The sequence below is a fragment of the Paramisgurnus dabryanus genome, chromosome 22 (genome assembly GCF_030506205.2).
Source record: "Paramisgurnus dabryanus chromosome 22, PD_genome_1.1, whole genome shotgun sequence".
Taxonomy (NCBI): domain Eukaryota; kingdom Metazoa; phylum Chordata; class Actinopteri; order Cypriniformes; family Cobitidae; genus Paramisgurnus; species Paramisgurnus dabryanus.
The window spans coordinates 6,297,031-6,321,222 of record NC_133358.1 but is presented as its reverse complement, the minus strand read 5'-3'; the positions used below and the strand labels follow the sequence as shown (position 1 = coordinate 6,321,222).

General features: G+C 38.7%; 1 protein-coding gene across 1 annotated transcript in view; it reads left to right on the top strand.

The window, feature by feature from the left end:
* LOC135785531 (NXPE family member 3-like) overlaps positions 1 to 23,492 on the top strand; it is an 82,332-nt gene extending 58,840 nt beyond the window's left edge. Inside the window, exons 2-7 of the mRNA XM_065295006.2 lie at positions 13,655 to 14,026; positions 19,529 to 19,944; positions 20,270 to 20,340; positions 20,454 to 20,657; positions 20,868 to 21,205; positions 22,770 to 23,492. Of these exons, the coding sequence (XP_065151078.2) occupies positions 13,655 to 14,026; positions 19,529 to 19,944; positions 20,270 to 20,340; positions 20,454 to 20,657; positions 20,868 to 21,205; positions 22,770 to 22,967 (1,599 nt within the window). The 3' untranslated portion in view covers positions 22,968 to 23,492. The remainder of the gene's footprint in view (positions 1 to 13,654; positions 14,027 to 19,528; positions 19,945 to 20,269; positions 20,341 to 20,453; positions 20,658 to 20,867; positions 21,206 to 22,769) is intronic.
* Positions 23,493 to 24,192: the final 700 nt, after the last annotated feature.

Below are 24,192 nucleotides of genomic sequence, written 5' to 3'. Positions count from 1 at the left end.
CAGGATGACTAAATGGCGATGCATGGTCGCCCATTTATAGATTTAAAGTTGTTTATAAAGTTGCAAATGCAGCGTCATTAACAAATAACTGACTTACACAAAACATTAACATCTAGCACAAAGTTAGCTGGTTACACGGCATTAATACCAGCTGCCTCAAACAAACATAATATAGGGTCTGGGTTTCAGTATAAAATTAAAGTTTTACAGTTTGTATATAATGTTAATGTGAATTAAAACTTACCTCGAATTCTTTAAAGAGATCGGGGTGTCTCTCTTTCAAGAGCTTTGCCAAATTCTATGTTTGAAAGCGACAAACTACTTTAGAGAGATTCCCGTGTGCTCGTGAGAGGTGTTCTTCCTCTTCTTTAACTCTTGTGGAGCGTCAAATACACACGCGCGTATATGCCCCCATCAGTCCCAGAAGAGTATTGCAGCCTCGGTACCTCCGGTACCAGAGAAAGCAGGTACCGTCATGTTTAAAAAAATGTTGGTATCGACTTGGTACCGAACTATCGGTTCTCGTGACATCCCTATTACTAGATGGGTTAAATGCAAATGTCAAATTCCGTGTATGGGTTAACATCAGGGTTTGAAAGTAATACCCACCAACTTGCCCGTTTGGTGGGTCGATTTTCACTGTGGCGGGTAATACTTTTAAAAAAGTAATGTCAGGGTCAAGAACAGCTTTATTGACATAATTCCAGGAAACACAAATACAGCACTGTTTAAAAAACTAAATAGATTGAATGCAGTGTAAGTCGCTTTCGATAAAACAATCTGCCAGAGGCTATGTAGATTGGTATGTACAATTGGAATCTTGAAGACTGTACTGATCTTTCAAAAATGTTTGCTAACCACCTGTTTCTGATTGGTTGATATGTTGCTACCCTATTCAAAAACCTCTAATCAACATAAATCCCCAAGTGCATTGGGTCTTATTCACTAAGCATGCATACGCACAAATTTGTGCCTGCGATGTGCGTACAGATGTTTTAACGAACAAATCATAATTCAACAAAAACGTTCGTATCAAAATTTCTTTTAAATGTACGAAAAGCAAATACAACGCATACACAATTATCACAAATGCTATAAAAAATACTAGGCTATAATTATATTGTATTATAATAATGTTGATATATAAAATTCACAATTTTATATTGTGCACATACGTTATAAATTACAAGATCATAAAAAAGAACAAAAAAGGTTTTTACACTCTTATTAACCAAAAGGTGTAGGCTGAAGCTGTAGCTTATTATGCCTACCCTTAACTCCACACAAGCACACTTTTTTTTTCTCTATAAGTGTCTGCTTGATGTCTAATTTAAACGTTATGTAATGGTAATGATAAATCTAAACGTCAATGAACCGCCAATCAACATTAACTCCCTTGCTTCAGTGACAAACAGCTCAAAAATTTTCTGTGGACCAGCACCACACTGCGAAAAGCCCTTATATGGAGCTGGTTTGGCATGTTTTATGTAAATTGCCAATCTCGTGCACCAGCCACTCATGTAGATCACTCCAAATTCAATAACGTAGAGAACAAATGTAAGTAAAAGAACAAATGCTTACTGCGTACGCACGCGTTGTAAATTAAATGGAACGTTTTTGTAAGAAGTTCAAGTGTGCATATAAATACGAAAAAAGGTCCGCAATTTTTGTGAATAAGACCCACTGTAGGGAGTCAAAGGCTGTGGGCCACCTTTTGATGATCTAAGGGCATTGTCTAAAGTGCACAGTGCACAGTCTAAGCAGGCTTGTCCGAATCCACTTTTGCTAACTTAACGAAAGGTAAAGTGGGTTGTTCTTGTAATGAGTAAGGGGTGTGTTTTGGGCGTAACTTGCAATAAGCCAATGAGGGTCTCAGCTCTCATCCCCTTTAAAATCCAGTTGCACTTGCATCATGCCAATTCCCTATTTAAATGGCAGAATTTGTACATTGAAAAACTAATTGGAGGAAGAAGACCCCCCAGTTTAACATTGATATTAAAAAAATCATTGTTTTCATTTGTATTGAATTTTTTTAAATTATTAAAACCTTTAAAAGTCTTTTTCTTTTAGTTATGGAAGTAAAAATAGCAGGCTTTTAATTGCTGTAAATGGATAGCTTACGTTGAGATAATTTGCAAATATGCAAGAAAAGGTTTGTACTCTAAAAATACTTTATTTGTAACAAACAAGAGATAAAAATTTTACAAACGTATGGAGAGCCATTTCAGAACTCGGACCGCGCCGTACGTTTTATTTAAAAGCTTTTTTTAAAAAAGGTTCTCATCTAACCATATTCACAGGTACAAAGTCATCATATACGATAATCCGTGGGGTAGCAATGGGGTAACATTTAAAAATGGATGCAATATTTGCATTTGTTTAAAACAAAATTTTGAATCACTTACCAGCCTACAGGGGAAGCAACTCTTTACGCCTTCTAACATCTCCTTATTTATGTCCAAGAGATTCAATAATAATCTTTTACATTTTAATCCTTAAATTTTTCATATTTAAAAACGTTTGTGTGCTGCTGCGCATCCATGTGTGTAATAAGCAAATGTAACCCAGGTTACCAGAGGATAGACACAGAAGAAAAAAATGATATGTGGTAGATTAAACTGAAAAGAAAACTACAGACAGTTAAAAAAATCCCAGTATAAATTAATATAATGTCTATATAAAATTTAAAAATATAAAAAATATTGTGTATATTAGTTTGTCCAATAATACGGTCTTACCTGGTTAAGAGCGAATTGAATCGCGACCCCCGAGTTATGTCATATTACTTCCTTTTCCTTCTGTGTTCCTGAACCGCAGAGCGCATGTGAAACTCTTCCCTTTCACTCCGTGAATCTGAGACATTAGCGGATGCTATTGTTAATCCGGGGATTTTTATGCCCTAAACTCAGGCTGAGAAAGGGAGGCAAAGAGTATTTATGAAGTGTGACATCTTCAAAAGTGTGTCATCTGGAAATTTCCTGGTTCTTCAGATGTGCACATGCGTTATTTTCCTTGGCCAGGTTTTTTTTATTCCGTTTTTACTTCTGGATGAGCTGTGTTGATGTTCAGCTGCTTGGTGTGCTTCTGATCTGATTGTGACCTGGACGGGACGGGGATTTTCCTTGAGTTGTGGATTTGTTCAACTCTTCCATGTGTGTGTAACGGTGGGGTTGAGCTGGCGAGCCTGCCCATGATACGAACCTTTTCTTTTCTGAAAGAAGAAAAAAAAACTTGAATTTATTCATCCTTCATCATCATTAACTGGTAGGATAAGCATTGCACACCATCACTTTTCCTTTGTTCAAGAAAAACGGAAAAAAGAAACTGATTTTCACTAAGGACTAAGATTTGGACTGGACTTTGAAATCTTACGTTCTCTTTTCTAAAGAGAAGTAATTTGGGTGTATATTGAAGAATGTTTCTGACCTCTGAGATATTCAACCTGAGTGTATATTGTTAATTTTCATTATTTTTTTTATTTGTTTGTTTGTTTTTGGTGTTTAAAGTTACTTATTTGAATTTGCAAAAACTGGATATCAACTTTGTAAAGTAAGTGATTTTGTGAACAGACATTTTCTCACTTTGGCATTTAAAAAAGGGTTTCATTTTATATTTGTTTATTTGTGTTTTACAAATATACATATATATTTGTTCTCTCTTACCTCAAATACTGTGTCTGAGTCATTCACTGTGCTGCAACCCAGCCCCGCCGCTCCCATAATGCGCATCACGCGCTGTGCGTAGGGCATCAGGTGCTGAGGGGGCACCAAAAATAGCCTAATGAAAAAAATTATAATCCTGATATTATTTAATTCTGGTGCTTTGTCTGCAAAGCACCAGAAAAGACCGAACGCGCTATCAATCCTTCGCCATGCGGTTTGGACTTCGCCATTGGGCCAAACGGATGGATGGGGACATATAAATATTTTCACCCCCTTACACCTGGTTGCACAAGGTTATTCACAAAAATTTGGATCAGACTATGATGAAACATTTAGTCCAGTAGTTCGATTTGAATCAATCAGAACAATAATTGCTCAGGCTGTACAGTATGGACTAAAGCTGCATCAAATGGATGTCAAGTCAGCCTTTCTAAATTGAGATCTAAAGGAGGAAGTATACATGCAACAACCTGAAGAGTTTGTCATTAAAGGAAAAGAACATTTAGTGTGCAAACTAAATCGCAGCATCTATGGACTAAAGCAATCACCAAGGTGTTGGAACATTGTTCTAGATGAACAGCTATAGAAGATTGGTTTTGTACAAACTACAGCTGATCCTTGCATTTATACTGCAGCAACAGGTGAGATGTTCATTATTGCTGTGTATGTTGATGACATTCTCCTAGCTGGAAAAAATGATGAACGTATGATGGAGGTGAAGAAAATGCTTGCGAAACACTTTGAGACTGTGGACATGGGTGAATTAACTCATTTTTTAGGAGTGAAAATTGTCCAAAAACCAGAAACTAAAGAAATCTGGATGGGTCAAGCAACATATGGAAAAGTCCTGTTGGAGAAATTTGGAATGGAAAATTCAAAACCAATAAGCACACCAGTAGACACGAACATGAAATTCTTAAAACATTCTGATGAAGAAGGAGTAGATCAGACACAATTTCAGTCTGCTGTTGGTAGTTTGCTTTATTTGTCAACCAGAACAAGACCAGACATTGCTTATGATGTAAACAATGTTGCAAGGTTTTCTGCTAAACCCACAAAACAACATTGGACTGCTGTCAAACGAATCATGAGATACCTAAATGGCACTCTCAATCTCGGCCTGATGTATAGCAAGGACAAGCCAAAGGATTGCGTTGGATATTCAGATGCAGATTGGGCTGGAGACCAAGATGATCGCAAATCTGTATCAGGATACATGGTTCAAATCAGCGGAGCAGCTGTGAGTTGGAGAAGTAAGAAACAGACATGTGTAGCTCTTTCTACTGCTGAAGCTGAATACATGGCATTGGCAAGTGCAGCTCAAGAAGCAGTTTGGATGTGACAACTGTTAACAGAACTAAAGGACAAACAAACAGGATCAATGGTGATGTATGAGGACAATCAGTCTGCTATCTCTATGGCAAAGAATCCTAAATTTTATGGACGTGCAAAACACATTGACCTTAAGTACCACTTCATTCGGGAGCAAATTTTAAGTGGAGTCATAGACTTAAAATATTGCAGCACTGAAGACATGATTGCAGATATGTTCACAAAAGGACTGAGTAAAGAAAAATTCACAAAATTGAGATTAATGGCTGGAGTGAAACCAGTTTGCTAATTATTTTGATTGCGAGTGAGAAGGAGTGTTGAGAAATATTATTATTACACTCTTTCTAAATAATCATGTTAAATTTGTGTATTAAGTTAAACACTGTCTTTTGTAAACTTTCATTCACTTTTTCTGATATCCACTAGGTGGAGCTCTGTCAATGTTTCTGTATGTGTATAAAAGCTGTAGAAGAAGAAGTTTTGGTAACACTTTATTTTACGACCCGCAAAGTACCGCGTAATTAAACCGAATTTACAGCGTACCTATTTGTAACAACAGGGTAGGTAACCTGTAGGTATAAGGGAATAATATTTTAAGTTTGGGGTAATAAGGGGGTAAGAATATGAAGAATTATAAATTATTTATACTCTAAGTATTTTATAACAACAGGGTACCTATTGTAATATTACGTAGTATGTATGACTTAGTCAAGTCTATGGGGAAATTATGTTTTATTTATTTTTTATTGTGAATTTTTCATATTGACTACTGAATGTTGTATACAGTCAATGTCTACGAGCCACATCGGCAAATAAATATAACAGCACATCACTTTTATTTTAGTAGCCTATATTACTTGCTTTTAATAACAAAAGTCCAGCTGATTTAATGTGGTTATCTTTTAAGGTAAGTACAATAAAAATAGCAACTTATTCCCTACTTACCAGGAAACTCCTACATTTGCAGACATATTTCAAGTGGTGCTTTGCAATTTATTTACTGTAAACACAAGTATTTTAGCCAAATATAATTTATGCAATGGCAAACCAGAATGAAACAACAGCAGATATCAGCTCCCGCTAAAGCAAAAGACGACTACATGCATAGGCTACTGTGCAGGTGTAGAACGCGCGGCCGTCTTCAGGAGGTTTGCTGGAACGCGATCCTGAGGTGAAATTTCTTTAAGAGGTTTTAAAAACGTTCTACACTGTGGAGTACTGCTGCGAGTGATGTTAGCAGGATCCGCATGCTGGATAAGGTGACTGGTTTTGTTAATACATGACTCACGCATTTCAAACAATGTTTTTCAAGAAAGTTGCTAGCTAACGGTAGCAGGTTAGCTAGCACATAAGTAAGCCTAAAGTTATTAACGTAACTGGCTCAGAAAACTCTGTTTCTGTCAAGGAAACATTTACTGAAGGCTTTCATTTATGTTTTTTATATGTAATGTAGAACAGCATTTGTGAGACGACATCAACTCATCATCCGAGTGGACAAGAACACCAACAGAGGAAGCCAAGCCGCAAAAACAATGAAAAATTGTCATGACTTTTTATTTTAAATAAAAGTTATGTGATAATAAACATTAAGTGTTGGCTTAATTATAGTGTTATTGTTTTAAAGATGTTTTGAAATAAGTCCGCAAATATAAGAGTTACCTGGTAACTCCTGTATACATATACAGATCAAAGAGGTACAAGTTGCTATTATTTTTATTGTGTGTTATATTTTATTTGCCGACGTGGCTTGTAGACATCAACTGTAGGCTATACAAAACACTTCATCAGGTAAGTAGCAAATATGAAAAAAAAAACATATTACACATAGACCATATTACCCATAGACGTAAGTCATACTACCACGTAATATTACAATAGGTACCCTGTAGTTATGAAATACTTAGAGAATAATTTCCCATATATTCTTACCCCCTTATTACCCCAAACTCAAAATATTGTTCCCTTATAACTACAAGTACGTACTGTAGAGGTACTCTGTTGTTACAAATAGGTACGCTGTAAATTCGGTTTAATTACGCGGTACTTTGCGGGTCGTAAAATAAAGTGTTACCGAAGTTTTCTTTGTCTTTCAAAACCAAGTAAATGTGACACACTTTTGCTGGTGTGTTTTTGCATAAACTATTTTTCTGAGTCATTATTAATCAACAATATAGTCTATATAATATACAATTTGAGGACTATTTACATCGTAACATGTAAGGGTATATCAGATTACAGTCCGGTATTTGCGTTCCGTTAAACACATGAACCCGCCTTCAAATTTTGTATTTAAAATAGGGTCTCTGTGTAACTTATGAGTTTGACTTCTTGCTGCGCTGCAAGACGTCAAAGTACCGCGAGAGCGAGTCGAAATTAAACTACTCCGTAAGATTTCTTGAAGAGCTCTCGCGGTACTTTGACGTCATCCGACTGCGGCGCCCCATAAAGTCAGTGACGCGGCTGACGTACGATGCGGCTGACTGTTATTTGTTCCGCCCCAGCTTCTTTTATCTTTCTTTTGTTTTGTGCGCCCGAGCTTCATTTACAGTCTGGGGAGACGCACGCTATAAGTTTGAGAAAATTAATAAAACTAAGCAAACATGTCTGAGGAACAGGGCAGCCGCGTCACTACAAGTCACGTGACTTCACGCTCGAGCCGGAAGAGAAGACAATGCTGAATAAAGTCGTAATTCTTGCTATTTTTGGACCAAACACATTCTTACTAACCCACTGATGTCACATGGACTACTTTGATGATGTTTTTATTACCTTTCTGGACATGGAAACCGTACATAGATTTTCAATGGAGGAAACAGAAAGCTCTCGGACTAAATCTAAAGTTAAAACATCTTAAACTGTGTTCCGAAGATGAACGGAGGTCTTCCGAGTTTAGAACGACATAAGGGTAAGTCATTAATGACATTATTTTCAGTTTTGGGCGAACTATCCTTATTCAGTAGTCACGCTGTTCCCTTTGGGGGCGGAGGCGAAAACACAAGCTTATCCAGTATGTAAATATACACACAGACAATGACGCCCCCCGCTGCACGCTAGAATCTCCGGAAAAACAAGCCTATTTCAACCGCAAAATGTACACTTTTAAATATACATAAACTGCTATCTCAAACATGGAGAGGCTTCTTCGTGATCTCAACTAACAGATTCTGCAATAAAACGAAAATCACAAATTTTGAAAAAAAAAACTTTGATTATCATTTTCTCGAAACTTGTGCTGCCGACTTGTGTCCCTGGTTTCCGTGACGGGTCACATTTTTGTCTTGTTTTCAGTAAAAATATCTAAAAATTCTTAAATTAAGATGTTTTTTCTTGATCAGCAAAACTACCCGAGAAAATAAGTCTAGTTTTTAGACCAAAAATATCAAATTTAAGTGATTTTGTGCATAAAACAAGCAAAAAATCTGCCAATGGGGTAAGTAAAAAAAATCTTGAACCTTTTTCTTAAACACTAAATTCAAGAAAAATTTGCTTACCCCATTGGCAGATTTTATTTGCTTGTTTTATGCACAAAATCACTTAAATTTGATATCCTTTTATACTGAAATGTCTTCCTTTTCACTCAGTCAGGTTGTCGAGGACAGCATACATTACAACTAATACACCCTTATACAGCAGATGACAAATAAACCCTTATTCCCACTTATACAACAGATAACAAATAAACCCTCTTCCCACGCATGACAGATAACAAGTGAACCATCCTCACACATATAGTACAGAAAAACATATAGAAAACATTGACATCTAGACAAGAATAAACATGATATGGGCAATATACAATGATACAAGTGAAATCTACATATTCTTATTTAGTGCTATGATAGCTGTAGGGACAAAACTTTTTTGAAATGGGCTTTTTTCCAGTTCAGTACCTTATATCTGCAGCCAAATGGGAGTAAAATGAAGAATTGGTTAAGGGGTGGTCCGGGCTGCTTATTATGACAAGTGCCAGGCGTGTAATAGCTAGATCATTTATTTCTGACAGGCTAGGGGTGGGGAGGTTAATTATCTTGGATGCTGTGTGTGGGATTTTGAGGAATCTGTTTTTACTGGTGACAGTAAGCAGGGTGAAGAAACACGGGGAACAGTACATTAGAATGGGTTGGATGATGCTTTTGTGGAGTAGTAAGAGGAGATTGGGGGCCACAGATAGTGATTTAAATCTGCAGATGACATAAAGCCTTTGCTGTGCACGTTTGTGTGTGGTAATTGCATGTTCATTGAAGTTGAGTTTGCTGTCTATGGTGAGTCCAAGATATTTGAAACTGTTGACCTGTTCAACTGTTTGTCCTCTGATGAGTGTGCAATTGAGTGTAGGTGGTGTTTTGGATGTGTGTATGACCATTTCCTTTGTTTTGTCAGTGTTTAATTGAAGGTAGTTGTCGGTATACCAATGTGAAAACTGTGTTATTGACTGCTGGTATGCTGTGATGGAATTGTTATCACTGAGTAGGCCTACCGCATATTTGTAGTATGTGGTGATAGGGGATGTACTGCTGCAGTCATTTGTGTAGAGGGTATACAGAAATGGACTGAGATCGCAGCCCTGGGGGGCTCCAGTGTTGGTAATAATGTTTGATGATATAGCTGTACCCACTTTCACTGCCTGCGGTCTTGTATGCTGAGGAAATTGTATATCCAGTGAATGTGGAGTGGAATGATGTCCAGGTGTTGAAGCTTCTTGATGAGCTGGTGCCGCTGGATGGTGTTGAATGCAGAGCTGAAGTCAACGAATAGGACTGCTGCAAAGTTGTTAGGTGTCTGGAGATGGTGGAGGATGGAGTGGAGGAGGCATGCCACTGCATCTTCCGTCCCCCGTTTTGGCCTGTATGCAAACTGTCCAGTTGTGATCCGGCGGTTTGCAGAATAAGGTGAAGCATGATCTTTTCCATGCACTTCATTATTATGGGCGTGAGTGCAACTGGACGGTTTTGGGTATTGGTACAATGGTTGAGGTCTTCCAGAGGGTGGGCACAGTAGCTGTTCTGTATGATTCCCAGAAGATGGAGTGAAAAACTGGGGAGAGCTCCATGGCACAGAGCTTTAGCACCTTTGCTGGGATGCCATCCGCCCCTGGTACCTTACCAATTTTGCACCTGGCCAGCTGCTGCTGTACATCCTCCTGAGTGAAGGGAGGGTGCTGGGGTTCTTCCAGGGAGAGCGCCTTGAGGAGCTCCTCACAGTTGGTGGTATAGTCCTGGGTGTCAAACCGGTTGAAAAAGCTGTTTAGGGAGTTGGCAAAGTTCAGTGGGTCTGTCGTAAAATTGTGTTGTGTTGTTTGTTGACCGGTTAGTATTTTTACTTTCTGAAATGCTTGTTTTGTGTTCATTTTACTAAACTCTTCCTCTAATCTGTCTCTGTATTGCATTTTGGCTTTAATAATGTCATTTTTTGTCTGTCTGTTTAATATCTTAAGTGTGGCCCAGTCCTTTCGCTTGAATGCGTTTCGTTTCTCCTTCAGAGAGTGTTTGATGTGGGGAGTAATCCAGGGTTTGGAGTTTGGATACTTTGTGACCTTTTTCACAAGGATGGTGCTTTGAATGCAGAAGTTGATATAGTCTGTGATTAGTGACACCTTTTCATCCAGACTGCCCTGGAAAATGTCCCAGTCTGTGCAGGCAAAGGAGCCCTGAAGTTGTGTCATGGCATCATCCGACCATTGAGTGGCGGTGTACGTTTTTGGCTTGATTCGTTTCAGTTCCGGTTTGAATTGCGGAAGGAGGAAAATAACGTTGTGGTCCGACGAACTGAGTGGCGGGTGAGACCGGGCTCCGAAGGCGTTGGATATATTACCGTAGCACAAGTCCAAGATGTTATCCTTTCTTGTGGGGACATTCACGTACTGATGAAAAGACGGCAGGACATCGCTGAGTCTCCAGCTGTTAAAATCACCCAGGATAAACGCAGGAGCCTCAAGATATTCAGCTAGCATGGCGTTGGTGTTTCAGCTACTAGCCCCGCTGCTGCGTTAGCGTTAGCACTGGGTGGAACGTAACACAGCTGACGATCACAGTGGGAAATTCCCTGGGTAAATGAAAGGGACGTAGGGTCACCGTTAGCATCTCCACGTCTGGTGTGCATATCCTTTTGTGGATTTTGATGTTTTCACACCATCTGTTGTTGACGTAGATGCAGATCCCACCACCTCTCTCTTTGCCCGACTGACGGGTCCTATCAGCTCTTACGATGGAAAAGTTATCGAGACTGACCTCGGACTCCGGAACTTCATTGTCAAGCCAGGTTTCTGTGAGGGCGATGATGCAGGCATCCTTGTAGGCTCTCTTCACCAGGCATTTAGCGCGTAGCAACTCTGCCTTGTTCCTTAAAGAGCGGACATTCGCCAGGATGATGGAGGGGAGAGGGGGCCTGAATGGACGCCTCCGGAGTCTTGTTCGCACACCTCCCCGTCTGCCTCTACGTCTCCGTTGGATAAACGGTCTTCTGCGATTTGTAAGTGCATTCCGGTCACGGCTCTGTATATAAAATTCATCTGGTCAAATAGTTCAATTAGTGCTTCTGTCAAATAAGGCTCAGGTTTTTTGTTAATTACTGCAAGTTACATCAAATATAAGCGGTGCACCTGCTTGCTTTATGTTAGCTGCGGTCACCTTAGCTCCTCTGCTCCATTGAGACTTTCATTCTGAAATGACTTCCTTTTATACTGAAATGACTTCCTTTTACACTGAAATGTCTTCCTTTTAAACTGAAAGTTTGTATGTATATGCAAGTGTTTAATAGGTGTATGCGTGCATCAAGTTTATATGTACGTCCGAGTGTTTTTATATGTATGCGTGCATCAAGTTTATATGTATGTGTGAGTGTTTTTATGTATGCATGCATCAAGTTTATACGTATGTGATAGTTTTTAGGTACATGCGTGCATCAAGTTTATATGTGCAAGTGTTTATTGGGTGTATATGCATGGAAAGTGTTTATATGTATGTGCGAGTGTGTTTATAAATGTTTGCGTGCATCAAGTTTATATGTATATTCAGGTGTTTATATGTGTATGTGTGTATTAAGTTTATATGTATATGCAAGTTATTCACAAGTGTATATGTATGCATTACTAACTTAAGATGTATTGGTATGAATTTCACAATAGCATGCACACGTATTTCATAGGTATTTGCTTAAACATCCAACAGTATACATGTATGCGAGTGTTAATATATGTGTATGCATGCTTTTATATATGTATTCATAAGTGAAGTATGATTTTTCTAGCCGCATGGCCCCCCGTTTTCATTTTCATCCCTAACATATACATTTTAAATCACAAACTACGGAGTATGTTTTGGACATCATTTAACCTTGTCAAAGACGAACAAAAATGTTAGAATAACAAAATTTCTTACTCCAAGTTTTAGGGGTGCTGAAGCCCATGTTGACCGGCTTTGCCAGGCTGGGAGGACCAGCTTAAACCAACTACTGCCACCTTAAACCATCAAAAAAACAGCTACCAGCTTATTCTGGTTTTAGCTGGATTTTTCAGTGGGGACTTCCTCCAACAATCCAGTGAATCACAATGATCTTGGGGTAATTTCATGCATTGGTGACGATGGCGTAGTTAGCATGGGGACTAGGCTGGGTTGTCGGCTATGCAGGCTCATATGCTGAAGGTTACATTGAACTGTGTGCTGTGACACATTGTCACCACATTTTTAGCTGCTGGTCCAAAACCTGACAAAAAAGCATCTATTCTCATTCTGACATCAAACACTCTGACTGCACTGACTGAAAGCTGGTCCTTGGGTGGTATACTGCTGATATACAGTATGAACTGTACATGTGCCATCATTTGGTTGCCAGGTCCCCTCATTACTCTAGGATCGGAGTGGTCAACAGAGACAAAGAAACATAGGGCAGTGAGGACAGATGTGAACTTCAACATTTAATTACATTAGCTGGCTATTTAAAATTAAGGTTTCTATGCATGCCAGTAATGTTTAAAACACTATGGGGATGTTTCCTGGACAAGACTTATCATATAGTCCCAGACTAAACAGCATGTTTGAGCTATTTTAATTTAGCTTTGATTTGCTGTTAAAGGTGCTCTAAGCGAATTGAAGCGTTTTAGACCATAAAACATTTTTTGTTACATACCTCACTATCTGCTTGCTGCCTGTCCGCTGATCAAACTGTAAAAAAACGCGATCTCTGTAGACAGCCCAGGCTTCACAAACGGCAATATCAACAAATGGCCAAACCTAGCATCAAAAAACAAAACAAAGTATTCCAGCCAATAAACGACAAGAAGGATTTGGGGGTGGGGGTTGGGCGCGTTCATGAAAGCACGGAAGGGAGGGGGAGGGGGAGGAGTTAGCTACGCTCCGTCTGTTTGAAAACAGTTTCAAACGTCAACAATATCTAACGTCTCGCAGATTCGCTTAGAGAGCCTTTAAGGTTTATTATTTAGAGATGTATGGCTGTTATTGTTACAGTTATTGTTTTCCTGCTCATTTTCTTTGTAATTATCTAATTACTCTACTTTACTGCTTCACTGTGTAGTTTGGACAATACATAACTAAAGTAAGAATAAAATACCAAATGATGCATGGATTCCTAAGGATGTTTACTTTGATCATGGTGTGTTAACAAGTAAACATTTAGGATGACTTGGTGTTGTGGTCCTTTTTCAGACTGTATGGAAATTTCTGGATGGTGGTCAGAGGAATAAAATCCAGGTTCCCATGCCCAAACCCAATTCACAGACAACACGCATTCGAACAAATTCATCATCCACAATTTCAGTGCATGACATGGGAATCAGTGAGGAGGAGTGGGATAGACTACAGAAGGCTTTTTACTGGCCTACTTCAGATCAAGAAATCACTGAGCTGAATCAGAGCACAAGTCCATTTCACACAACATTCTCTATTGTGGGACTCAATGAAAATTACAAAGTTGGAGAAAAGATTCATGTTATTATCACGGCTAGAGATCACAACAACAACTTAAAATCACATGGAGGTGATTTTTTTCAAGCAAAGCTTTTCAATTTAAACTTGAAGGTATGTTTATGAATACAATTCAGTTATTTTGAATGTATACTATATTGAACTATACACTCACTTAAAGGATTATTAGGAACACCATATTAATACTGTGTTTGACCCGCTTTTGCCTTCAGAACTGCCTTAAGCCGGATTTATAGTCGTGCGTAAGCTCTATGCCGTACCTACGCTTTAGGTTATCCGTAGCCTGTGCGTAGCTCGACGTGCACCTCGCAAATGTTTTAACAGCGCGTCAGTTCTACGCGGACCGCAAGCGCTGTGATTGTTCCACCAGAACCCCTTCTGTCAGGTAAAAAAACTGCGTCATAGGTATTTTCGTTTGCAACGGTGAAAACTAAGATGAGCCAAGTTGAGGAGTGATTTAACTCAAACTGCAACAAAAGTTGCTGTTTATTTACTTCCATCATTATTGGTCTTCTCCAATCATACACAAGTTGCTGTTTCTTCTTCGTCTGTGAGTTAAGTTGCCAAGCTTCTTCTTCACTGATAGTCGCGCTGCTACTGTGGTTACACGCGTTGATACTGCCTACCAGCCGTCTGCGCGTGTTTGCACGTTGACGCGGACGGCGACGCAAAAGTATAAAAGAAAAACAATGCGGAACCTACGGCGTTGTTATACGCAGAACTATAACAAGCCCTTTAATTCTACGTGCCATTGATTCAACAAGGTGCTGAAAGTATTCTTTAGAAATGTTGGCCCATATTGATTGGATAGCATCTTGCAGTTGATGGAGACTTGTGGGATGCACATTCAGGGCACGAAGCTCCCGTTCCACCACATCTCAAAGATCTTCTATTGGGTTGAGATCTGCTCACTGTGGGGGCCATTTTAGTACAATGAACTCATTGTAATGTTCAACAAACCAATTTGAAATGATTCGAGCTTTGTGACATGGTGCATTTTCCTGCTGGATGTAGCCATCAGAGGATGGGTACATGGTGGTCATAAAGGGATGGACATGGTCAGAAACAATGCTCAGATAGGCCATGGCATTTATACGATGCTCAATTGGCACTAAGGGCGCTTTTCCATTGCATAGTACCCCACGGTTTAGTTTAGTTTGGGTCGGGTCAGCTTACTTTTGGGAGCTTTTCCATTGGGTGCAGTACGTAGTACACGATACTTTTTTTCGTACCACCTCGGTTGGGGTTCCAAGCGACCCGAGCTGATTCCAATACCTATATATTACAGTGTTTCCCATACATAGGCACTACTTGGGCCGTGCGCCCAGGTAAATTGCGACCCGCCCAGGAAAAAAAATCACTTTTCGAATTTCCGTATTTTCTGAACTCGACTGGATGACCCATGTTTTGTTGAGAGAGAGAGAGAGAGAGAGGGGTGTTGAGAGAGAGAGAGAGAGAAAGAGAGGTGGGGGTCGGGTGAACGTGAAGATGATGTACTCGTCATAAACTCATCATCCAGCGTGGCAAACTGGATCAACTGCAGCACATATGGAGCAGCCAGGGAACTACACTGCAACCAAAATGGTTGCATATGCTTATGTGCATGTGTTTATAGCATCCAAGTTGGCTTCATTTTGCGTGCAAGCACGTTGTGTCTCTCCCGTTGAGTGTCCGTTCACGTGCTCTCTGTTTCTCAATGAATTGGGTGCGACGCGAAGCAACCTCAGTTTCACATAGTATCCTTTAATGTTTCTGAACTTGAGCAGAGTTTTACCATTAGAGGTCTTTCTTCACTGAGGATGCGGGACCCGTACGGTTCCGGGTTTATATTTTAAATGGTCAGTCGGGTCCGGGTCAGTCCTAGTTCATTACTTCGGGTCCCAAGTCTGATTAATATTGTGTGTAAAACCAGAGTCCATCGGAGAACGGCCGCGAGCGCTACCGCGCTAAAGCTCGAGTGCTGTTTCAGACCACGCGCCGCTTCATTTTCTTTATCCCATTTTTTAATAATCTTGCTAATAATAGACCATATCTTTACTAAAATCTAAACAGGTTGCACAGAGATTGTAGCAAAAAAAAGTGCTAATAATGAACAAGCAAAGCTCTAGCTGACTCAGGATATAAAAAACGCAAAGCTGTAATGTAAAGTCTGTCATCGGGACAGCAAGTAGACTTTTAAATCTGAAATAATTAGTGTATTAAGCTTTTTTTAATCGGCAAAAGAGAAATAGAAAGCAGAAGCAGTAAAAGTGCCTATCTAATAAAAATGATTACCATTATAACATCAGTCACATTTATTATCTATAGACCTGCACTGTCTATTAATTAATATACTGTACATAGTATTGTATATATTACGTTTGATAAAAAGGGTTATCAAATTACTTCATATATCAGTGCAAAAACATTAATGGCTCTATCTTGCACCCAGCGCAATTGACTTTGTCCGTGACGCATGTATCATTCGTATTTTGCCCCGGCGCACAGCGGGTTTTTCCCGTCACAGAAGCACGTCGGCAAACTAGGGAATGAACTTGCGCTCCCTGGGTGGTTCAGCGCAAAAAAAGAGGCGTGTTCCGGCGCAAACCATCCCTGGTGCTATTTTGCAGTTTCAAAAAACAATTGCGCCACTAACCAGAAAAAAAAAGTTTAAAGTCAGTGGCGCGTTGCGCGTTGTTCATTATGCTATTTTAAGGGCGCATGCTTGACCATAATGTATAGGGTGCACAACGCGCATACACTTTGCTTATCTAATCTACACAGATGCAACAGTTATTTTTGCAAATCATAAATTGTTACACTTAAAAATATTAATACACGAGATAAGGGGAATCATAGTGGTGAGCATTGTGGTGATAGTTTTTATTTATTCTCATGCAAATAACGATTAAAATATTTTCATAACTTTGTTGTGTGGCTGTATTACGTTTATTTTATGTAAATAATAATTAAAATGTTTTCATAAGAAACCTTAATGTATATGAACTTGATTTGTAAGAGTACTTTGGGGTTGGACCTTGCTTGCGTTTCTTGGGTCCGATTTCAAAGCCCCCAAACCCTTTCAGCGGTGAGGGTGGATGCAGCGATGTCCTCTGCTGGCGTCAAGTCCTGAGGCAGATCCACCTCCCGTTACACGGCGTGCCCGATTTATGCTGGCAAGCGTGGGATTCCCCCGTACAAGGACGTCGGTCTCATCGGCTGTGAACCGCTCCTGGCGTGCATGCGCCTGGTAAATCCGTCATAATAATAGCAACCCGCCATGGAACTTGCGCCCTTGCGTTTAAAGGGAATGTTGGCTAGCGTTCTGATTGGTTTATTTGACGTTACGCCCAAACCACACCTATGAATAATGAACCTACTTCAGACCAACCCCTTATTGATTTGCGCCCGGTGCAAGAGTTATTTCTCACGCCGGGAAAATAGCAACAGCGCCCAAGATCCGCCCACAAACTCACTTGCGCGTTGCGCTTCGCACTTGCGTTTCAGATCGTTAAAATAGGGCCCTAAGTGTTTTCGTGGTGCTTTGACAAACAGTGTCAGCTTTGTTTATGGCAAACAAAGTTTGGGGTGGGTTAGATTAATGAACTATAATGTGAAATTAATATTAATGTTCAATAAATCAAAGTATTGTGTTGTGTCACACATTATTAGTTCTTTGTCACATGTATAGTAGACCATTTTCTGTCGGTGGATAATGATTGCCCTTTTCACCAGCTACCACCACAAGTAAATTTCAGATCTATGGGAAACACTGTATGTATATATATATATATATATATATATATATATATATATATATATATATATATATATATATATATATATATATATATATATTAGGGATGTGCATTTATGTCATTTTTTCATTTAGATTAATCCATAGGTCTGAAGAACGAGTACTCGATTAACTGGGGGCGGGACAATCAAAGGAGCGGGACGTACAAGTCATGGTGAAAATTAAAACAGTTTTATTAAAAACACTCAAATAAAACTTAATTTAGAAGAAACTATGACAGAACACTGAACACATACTGTACTAGATTTTTAATGAATTAAATGTTTTTAACAGAAACCTCTAACAGGAAAAGCTGCGTGATGAAGTGAAACTAAAGGGCTAATAAACATAAACCAAAGCATTTTCTATATGATGCACTCTGCATAATATTAAGCCTTTATACATTATAAATGTACAACGTGCATCTATCTGCATAAAATGCAAGACTTCAACTAAGTTTTCAACTAAGTTATCTAAAAAAGAAAGTTTAACTCCCTTTGTGGATGTGCATCATAAATAGCGCACTTTTAAACACGTCCAGTCAAAGCTCAAGCTTCATAACATTAAGCAGCTTTAAGTGTTTTGCTATCATTTTAGCGTTTAGCTGTGTCGTTTCGTCCTCTTACCTCAGTCAAGATGTAATGTTAATGCTCCTATGGCTCTCTGGTTTCTCTTGACATTTGATGTTTAAATATGAGATGATAACCCATTGAACTTTTGACGGCGCTGTACATTTTGCACCTGACTGACTGTATTTCCGAAAATCACGGCATCCTTTTAAACCATAGTGCCTCAGTGATGTGAGTTGTGGCCGGCTTCGCAGGCTGCCGCGCATTGCGCGGATCGGCAGGTTGCTGCGGCAAGGTCGCGCGGAATAATCTGTTTGTTTTTGAATCACGCATGGTAATGTTACTGATGTCATACATCGGTCTGCGTAGCTCGACACGACGTCAAACACGCATCTCCAGACCCAGTCTTTACTACCACATGCGCTTGTAACGCTAACCAGACATCCAAATGCCGCCATATCCACAATAAATAAATAAATAAACCCACATGATCATCGTTTTCGTGATCGATCATCGATGCCACGTTCGAGTACTCGTGCCCATCCCTAATATATATATATATATATATACGATCAGCCATAACATTATGACCACCTGCCTAATATTGTGTAGGTCTCCCTTTTGCCACCAAAACAGCTCTGACCCATCGAGGCATGGACTCCACTAGACCTTTTTTATCAGAACCATCATTCACTTTTTCATCAATTTCACTTACAGTAGCTTGTCTGTTGGATCGGACCACATGGGCCTTCTTTGAAAGTTTATGTGTTAGATAGAAGAAAGAAAAATGGGCACTTTGAGGACAAGTGTAGTTGATGTGTTAGAAGCAGGAAAAAAAATTATGATGGCTAGACAGCTGGGTCAAAGCATCTCCAAAACTGCAGCTTTTATGTTGTCTTCCCGGCTTGCAGTGGTCAGTATCTATCAAAAGTTGTCCAAGGAAAAAAAACGGTGAAACGGCGATAGGGTTATAGGCTACCAAGGCTCATTAATGCACATGGAGAGCAAGGCTGGCCCGTGTGGTCCGATCCAATAGATGAGCTACTGTAGCTGAAATTGCTGAAAAAGTGAATGCTGGTTCTGATAGAAAGGTCTAGTGGAGTCCATGCCTCGATGGATCAGGGCTGTTTTGGTAGCAAAAGGGGGACCTACACAATATTAGGCAGATGGTCATAATGTTATGGCTTATCTGTGTGTATATAAATATATGTATATATTTATGTATACATTATAGATTCTATGTTCTTGAAGGCAGGTGTGTTGGGGAAAGTTGTTGATCATCGCAATGGGATGTACACTGTTGATCTTCTGCTACCCTGGGAAGGTCAAGCACAAGTGTCTGTGCGACTGATCCACTCCAGTGAAGTTGTGCGGTTTCTTAAAAAATACAGGGAGTCTTCATTCCCACGCAGGCACTATAATGGTTACTTTGAAGGACCAGGACCTGATGGAGTCATGATAAGTGAGAAAGTGGAATGTAATCTTAAATGGGGCCCAGACGGAAGTTGGATTAAAGGCAAATGCTGCTGTGAATATAAGGATGTAAAAACAGGAACGGTATGGCAATGTGAGACACCAAAGAAACTTTCCTGCGACTACTGGGTGTATCATGAACAGGGAGAAGTCGAAAGTCCATTGACACCTTTTGAGAAGCAACTCATTTCAGGGTAAACAGAAACCTGTGGCAGGTTGCTTTATGAAGTTTATGGGTCAATAGCTAAGTTTTCAACCAAAGTTGCATATTAACTTAATGCGCATAATTGGAATATTGCATTAAACATTTACGAATAAAGCAGCGTTTCCATTCAGTGAATCGAAGAGAGTAAAATCCTCACTTCCTGATAAACTGGAACTAAATATCAGTAGGAAAAGCGTAAAACCACTATATTTAAAAATTTTCATGTATAATCACCTCAGAGCATGCAGATGAAACACTATACACCTGTTATCTGCTTTTGATGATTCTTTTATTAAAAATGCATTTTCTTACAGGAAATACACAAATGTTCAGATTCCTGGAGACACTCAAATCATAAACATTCTTCCCAGTACTGCAGTCATGGGTATGTCTGTAGTCAAATGTTATACATCATGCAAAGTTAAATATTATAATAAATAAATAATGTGTATAAAAACAATACTCTATTTAATTAAATGTGCTTTTTCTATTATTTAGGCACAACAGAAAGATGCAGAGCTGGTTTAACTACACCAGTTCCTGTAGGGTTTTATTTTGGAGATGTCTGGAAGTCCCTTGTATGTAACACTCAACGTTTTAGTCCACCACAAATGACAAATTGTCTCAAACAAAAGATCCTTTACCTCAATGGAGACTCCACCACAAGGCAGTGGTTTGAGTTTTTTCAAAGTAAAGTGCCAGGCAAGTCATTTGATGGCATCACTCTTACTATTAAGTATCTATGTATTTCATAATTCTAGTTTTCTGTGTATTTTAAACAACACCTATTACAGTGTCAATTTTTCAATGTCTTTATATTGATTTTGTGGTGTGTTGGAATAGTTTTTTTCATAGGTAAAGAAATAAGAAAAGCAAATATTCAAATTGACTAAATGCCTCTATCTTATTTAGATCTGAAAACAATTAATCTTCATGTTGATTCCAAAAATGGCCCCTTGATGGCTGTGGAATTGAAAAATAATATCATTATTCACTGGAGGCCACATGGTTTGCCTTTGCAATTTCGTAAAATGCCAGCTGCCGATGTGCATTATCTCAGCAATGAAATTGATTATATAACAGGTGGTCCTCATGTGGTTCTTGTCTTCACAATATTTGCCCACCTGGATTTTCATCCAATGACGTTTTTTATAAATAAAGTGGCTAGAGTTCGTCAAGCTGTAATTGAGCTACTGAAGCGTGCACCACAGACCACTGTCATTATCAAGTCTGGCAACACCGGATACAAGGTAAAGTATGCTGCATCTTAAATTACTTTTATAGTGCACCTCTCAACATAGATTTGCTATAGAATTCTGTGCATTACTGTTTGCATGCTACTGTTTAACTAAGGAAAAACATTTGTCATGCTTGCACTAACTTTACAGTTGCTTGAACACTTAAATTATTGAGCAGTGCTTGGGAGTAACTATTAAAAAGAAGCAGTACTACAAATTCAGTTATATTTTTACATTTTGTTCTGCTCTTTTCAGATACCTTTTTCATCAACAAGCTTAAAAACTCCTAAGACATTTTTAATGTCACACTGTGTTACTTTTTAACTCATAATGTGTAAATATGGGACAGAACACCTTCTGGGTTAAATATTATCCCATGCTGGGTTAAAAATTACCCAAAGTTGGGTTGTTGTTTTGTAACCATGCATGGATTATATTAAACAAGCAGGTGGGTTAAAACAACCCAGCATTGGATAAATTTTAACCCAGCAGCATGTTTTGTCCAATATTCACTCAACATGGCTTAAAAATAACCCAGACATTTTATGAGTGTTGTAACAACTTTAGCAAAAATGTTAAAATGTCCTGCATTCAGGGCTTGACATAAACACCCGCCAAATGCTGGTAGATTAAGCTGTGCTGTGTAAGAAACCCCATTAACCACTTTGGTGGGTTTAATATGTTTTTGAAATGTGAAATAATAAACCCAACCAACAATGTGTGACATTACAAAACTACAACTCCCATGAGCACTCACTACAGCATAACATAAGGGATACATACCAAAGAAAACTTGATGGATTTATGAATGTAGGGTGGGCCCACACACACACATGGGAAAGATACATGATTGCAATAAAGACATTTAAAGTGTGTGAACACTTTCTGGGCAAGAGCAGAGAGAAATTCGTAAAGAGCTCAGCACATATATGAAACCGAGCATCCATTTTTGTTTGGTTTCAGTGTTTACCCAGACAATATTTGTCACAAAACAGCTGCATTTTACAGTATGTAACTTCAAAGGGTTTTCTGTAAAATGATATAAAGATATTGCATTTATTCCACTGTATGTGGTTATGGGGACACTTAAAATGTTTTAGGCGGAAATTGAATACAAAAAGGGTATTATTCCTCTCTTCAGTTGGAGTAGAATAACTTTTGCAGAGATTACGATAGAGAAAAAATTCCGTTTTCCTCTGTAAGCTGATATTAGCAAGAATCAAACAAAACTGTCTACAGGTTGCTCCAGCACCCAGGGCCAGAGTTATACACTTTCAAATAAAGACTTTAGAAAAAAAGCACCTATTTATTTTTTTGTTTATTAGAAGACTGACAACACATACAAACATGTTTAGCACTTTCAACAGTGTTTTATGTAATTTCAAAGAGTTTCCTGTAAAATGATACCAAACTTTTGTATGTAAACCTCTGCATGTGGGTATGGGAAGCTTTTGAAATTGGGTAGGCCAAATCCAGGCGGAAATCCCCCAAAATAGCCTCAGGGTGTAAGAAGTTAAACACTGTTATTTTGCTTAGTTTTTTGCACATTTTATGACAATACTTTGTTCTGTTACAGAATGAATTTTTAAGTGATTGGTACAGTATGCAGTTGAACACAGTAATGAAGGAGATGTTCAGTGATGTTAAGGGAGTGATCTACTTGGACGTCTGGCAGATGACATCATGTCATTATGCACATGAATTCATTCATCCAACTGGTATTATCATTGCCAATGAAATTGATCTGTTGCTCTCATATATTTGTCCTGTTTGACACACACAAATTTAGTCTGCAGTATGCCACAATGCATAACACAATGATCCATTACAACTATGCAAAAAAGCTGTGATATAATGTCAAAATAATAGTGTAAACATTTAAACAAGGTGATTCGAGTAAGTTGTTATTATTTTGTTTAAAGATCCTATTCATTTATGCATTTTTGTAAAATAGCAGTACTGAATGGGACCGTATTAAATAAAAAATGTAATATTTATAATTTACCATTTTTATAAGGACCAGAAATTCAGTCTGTGTAGAAATGTATTGAAAGCATCAAACTTTATTAATTTATTCATCTACATCTCCAGCATCTTTCTGTGTTGATACAATTGCAGCCTGTGATCATGCACTGACTACAAAAGTCTTTAAACCCTTTTGTTTGTGTTGGGTCTCTTTGGACAGAACTGTTTTCTCATCAGAGTTTAAAAGTTTTAACAGATTGAATACTCTAATTCTCATTTATCTGTTGAAAGTCTCTCTGAACAGAAGACTTTAAACATGTTATCTCTGTTAGTATCTGATGGGAGACTTTTTTTAATTTGTTCAGGTGTGCCACAATAAAAATCATTAACGCTTAAAGTGCACCTATTTCATTGCTGATGTTATTTTGTGTATTTGGTATATGGTAAAAAACACATTATTTTCCACATACCGTACATTTTTGTAGCTCTAGATTTCGTTCTCTTCCTCAAACGCATGGATTTGAAAAGCTCTGTGTCCCTGATTGGCCAGCTAATCTGTACGTTGTGATTGGTCTGAATAGCTCTGATGTCAGCCAGTATTGTGACGCTCCTTACTATGTTTGAAAGATTCACGCACAATGTAATGCTAACAGCAGATAAGAGCTAATAAGTTTCACCCACCAAATTAAGATTTTTTTAAAAAAAGTCATCAAATTAGTTTCTTTTACACCGCACGTGCACGTTAAATAGCGTGAGGTTAGTCAAAGTCTATTTCAAGATCCAGAATATGCGCCTATGTTAATCGTTAATGATTTAGGACAAATATGATGTTATTTAATGTTAAACTATGTGAGTGGCGCGGCAGGGATTTGGATTTCAGCAGCGTCCAGTCAGTGTTGTTTTGATGACGCATGCAGCCTGGTGGCAGTGTTGCCAGATTGGGTGTTTTTTTCTGCTACACATTAAAGGAATAGTCTATCCATTTTCCATATTAAAGTATGTTATTACCCTAACTAAGAAGAGTTGATACATAC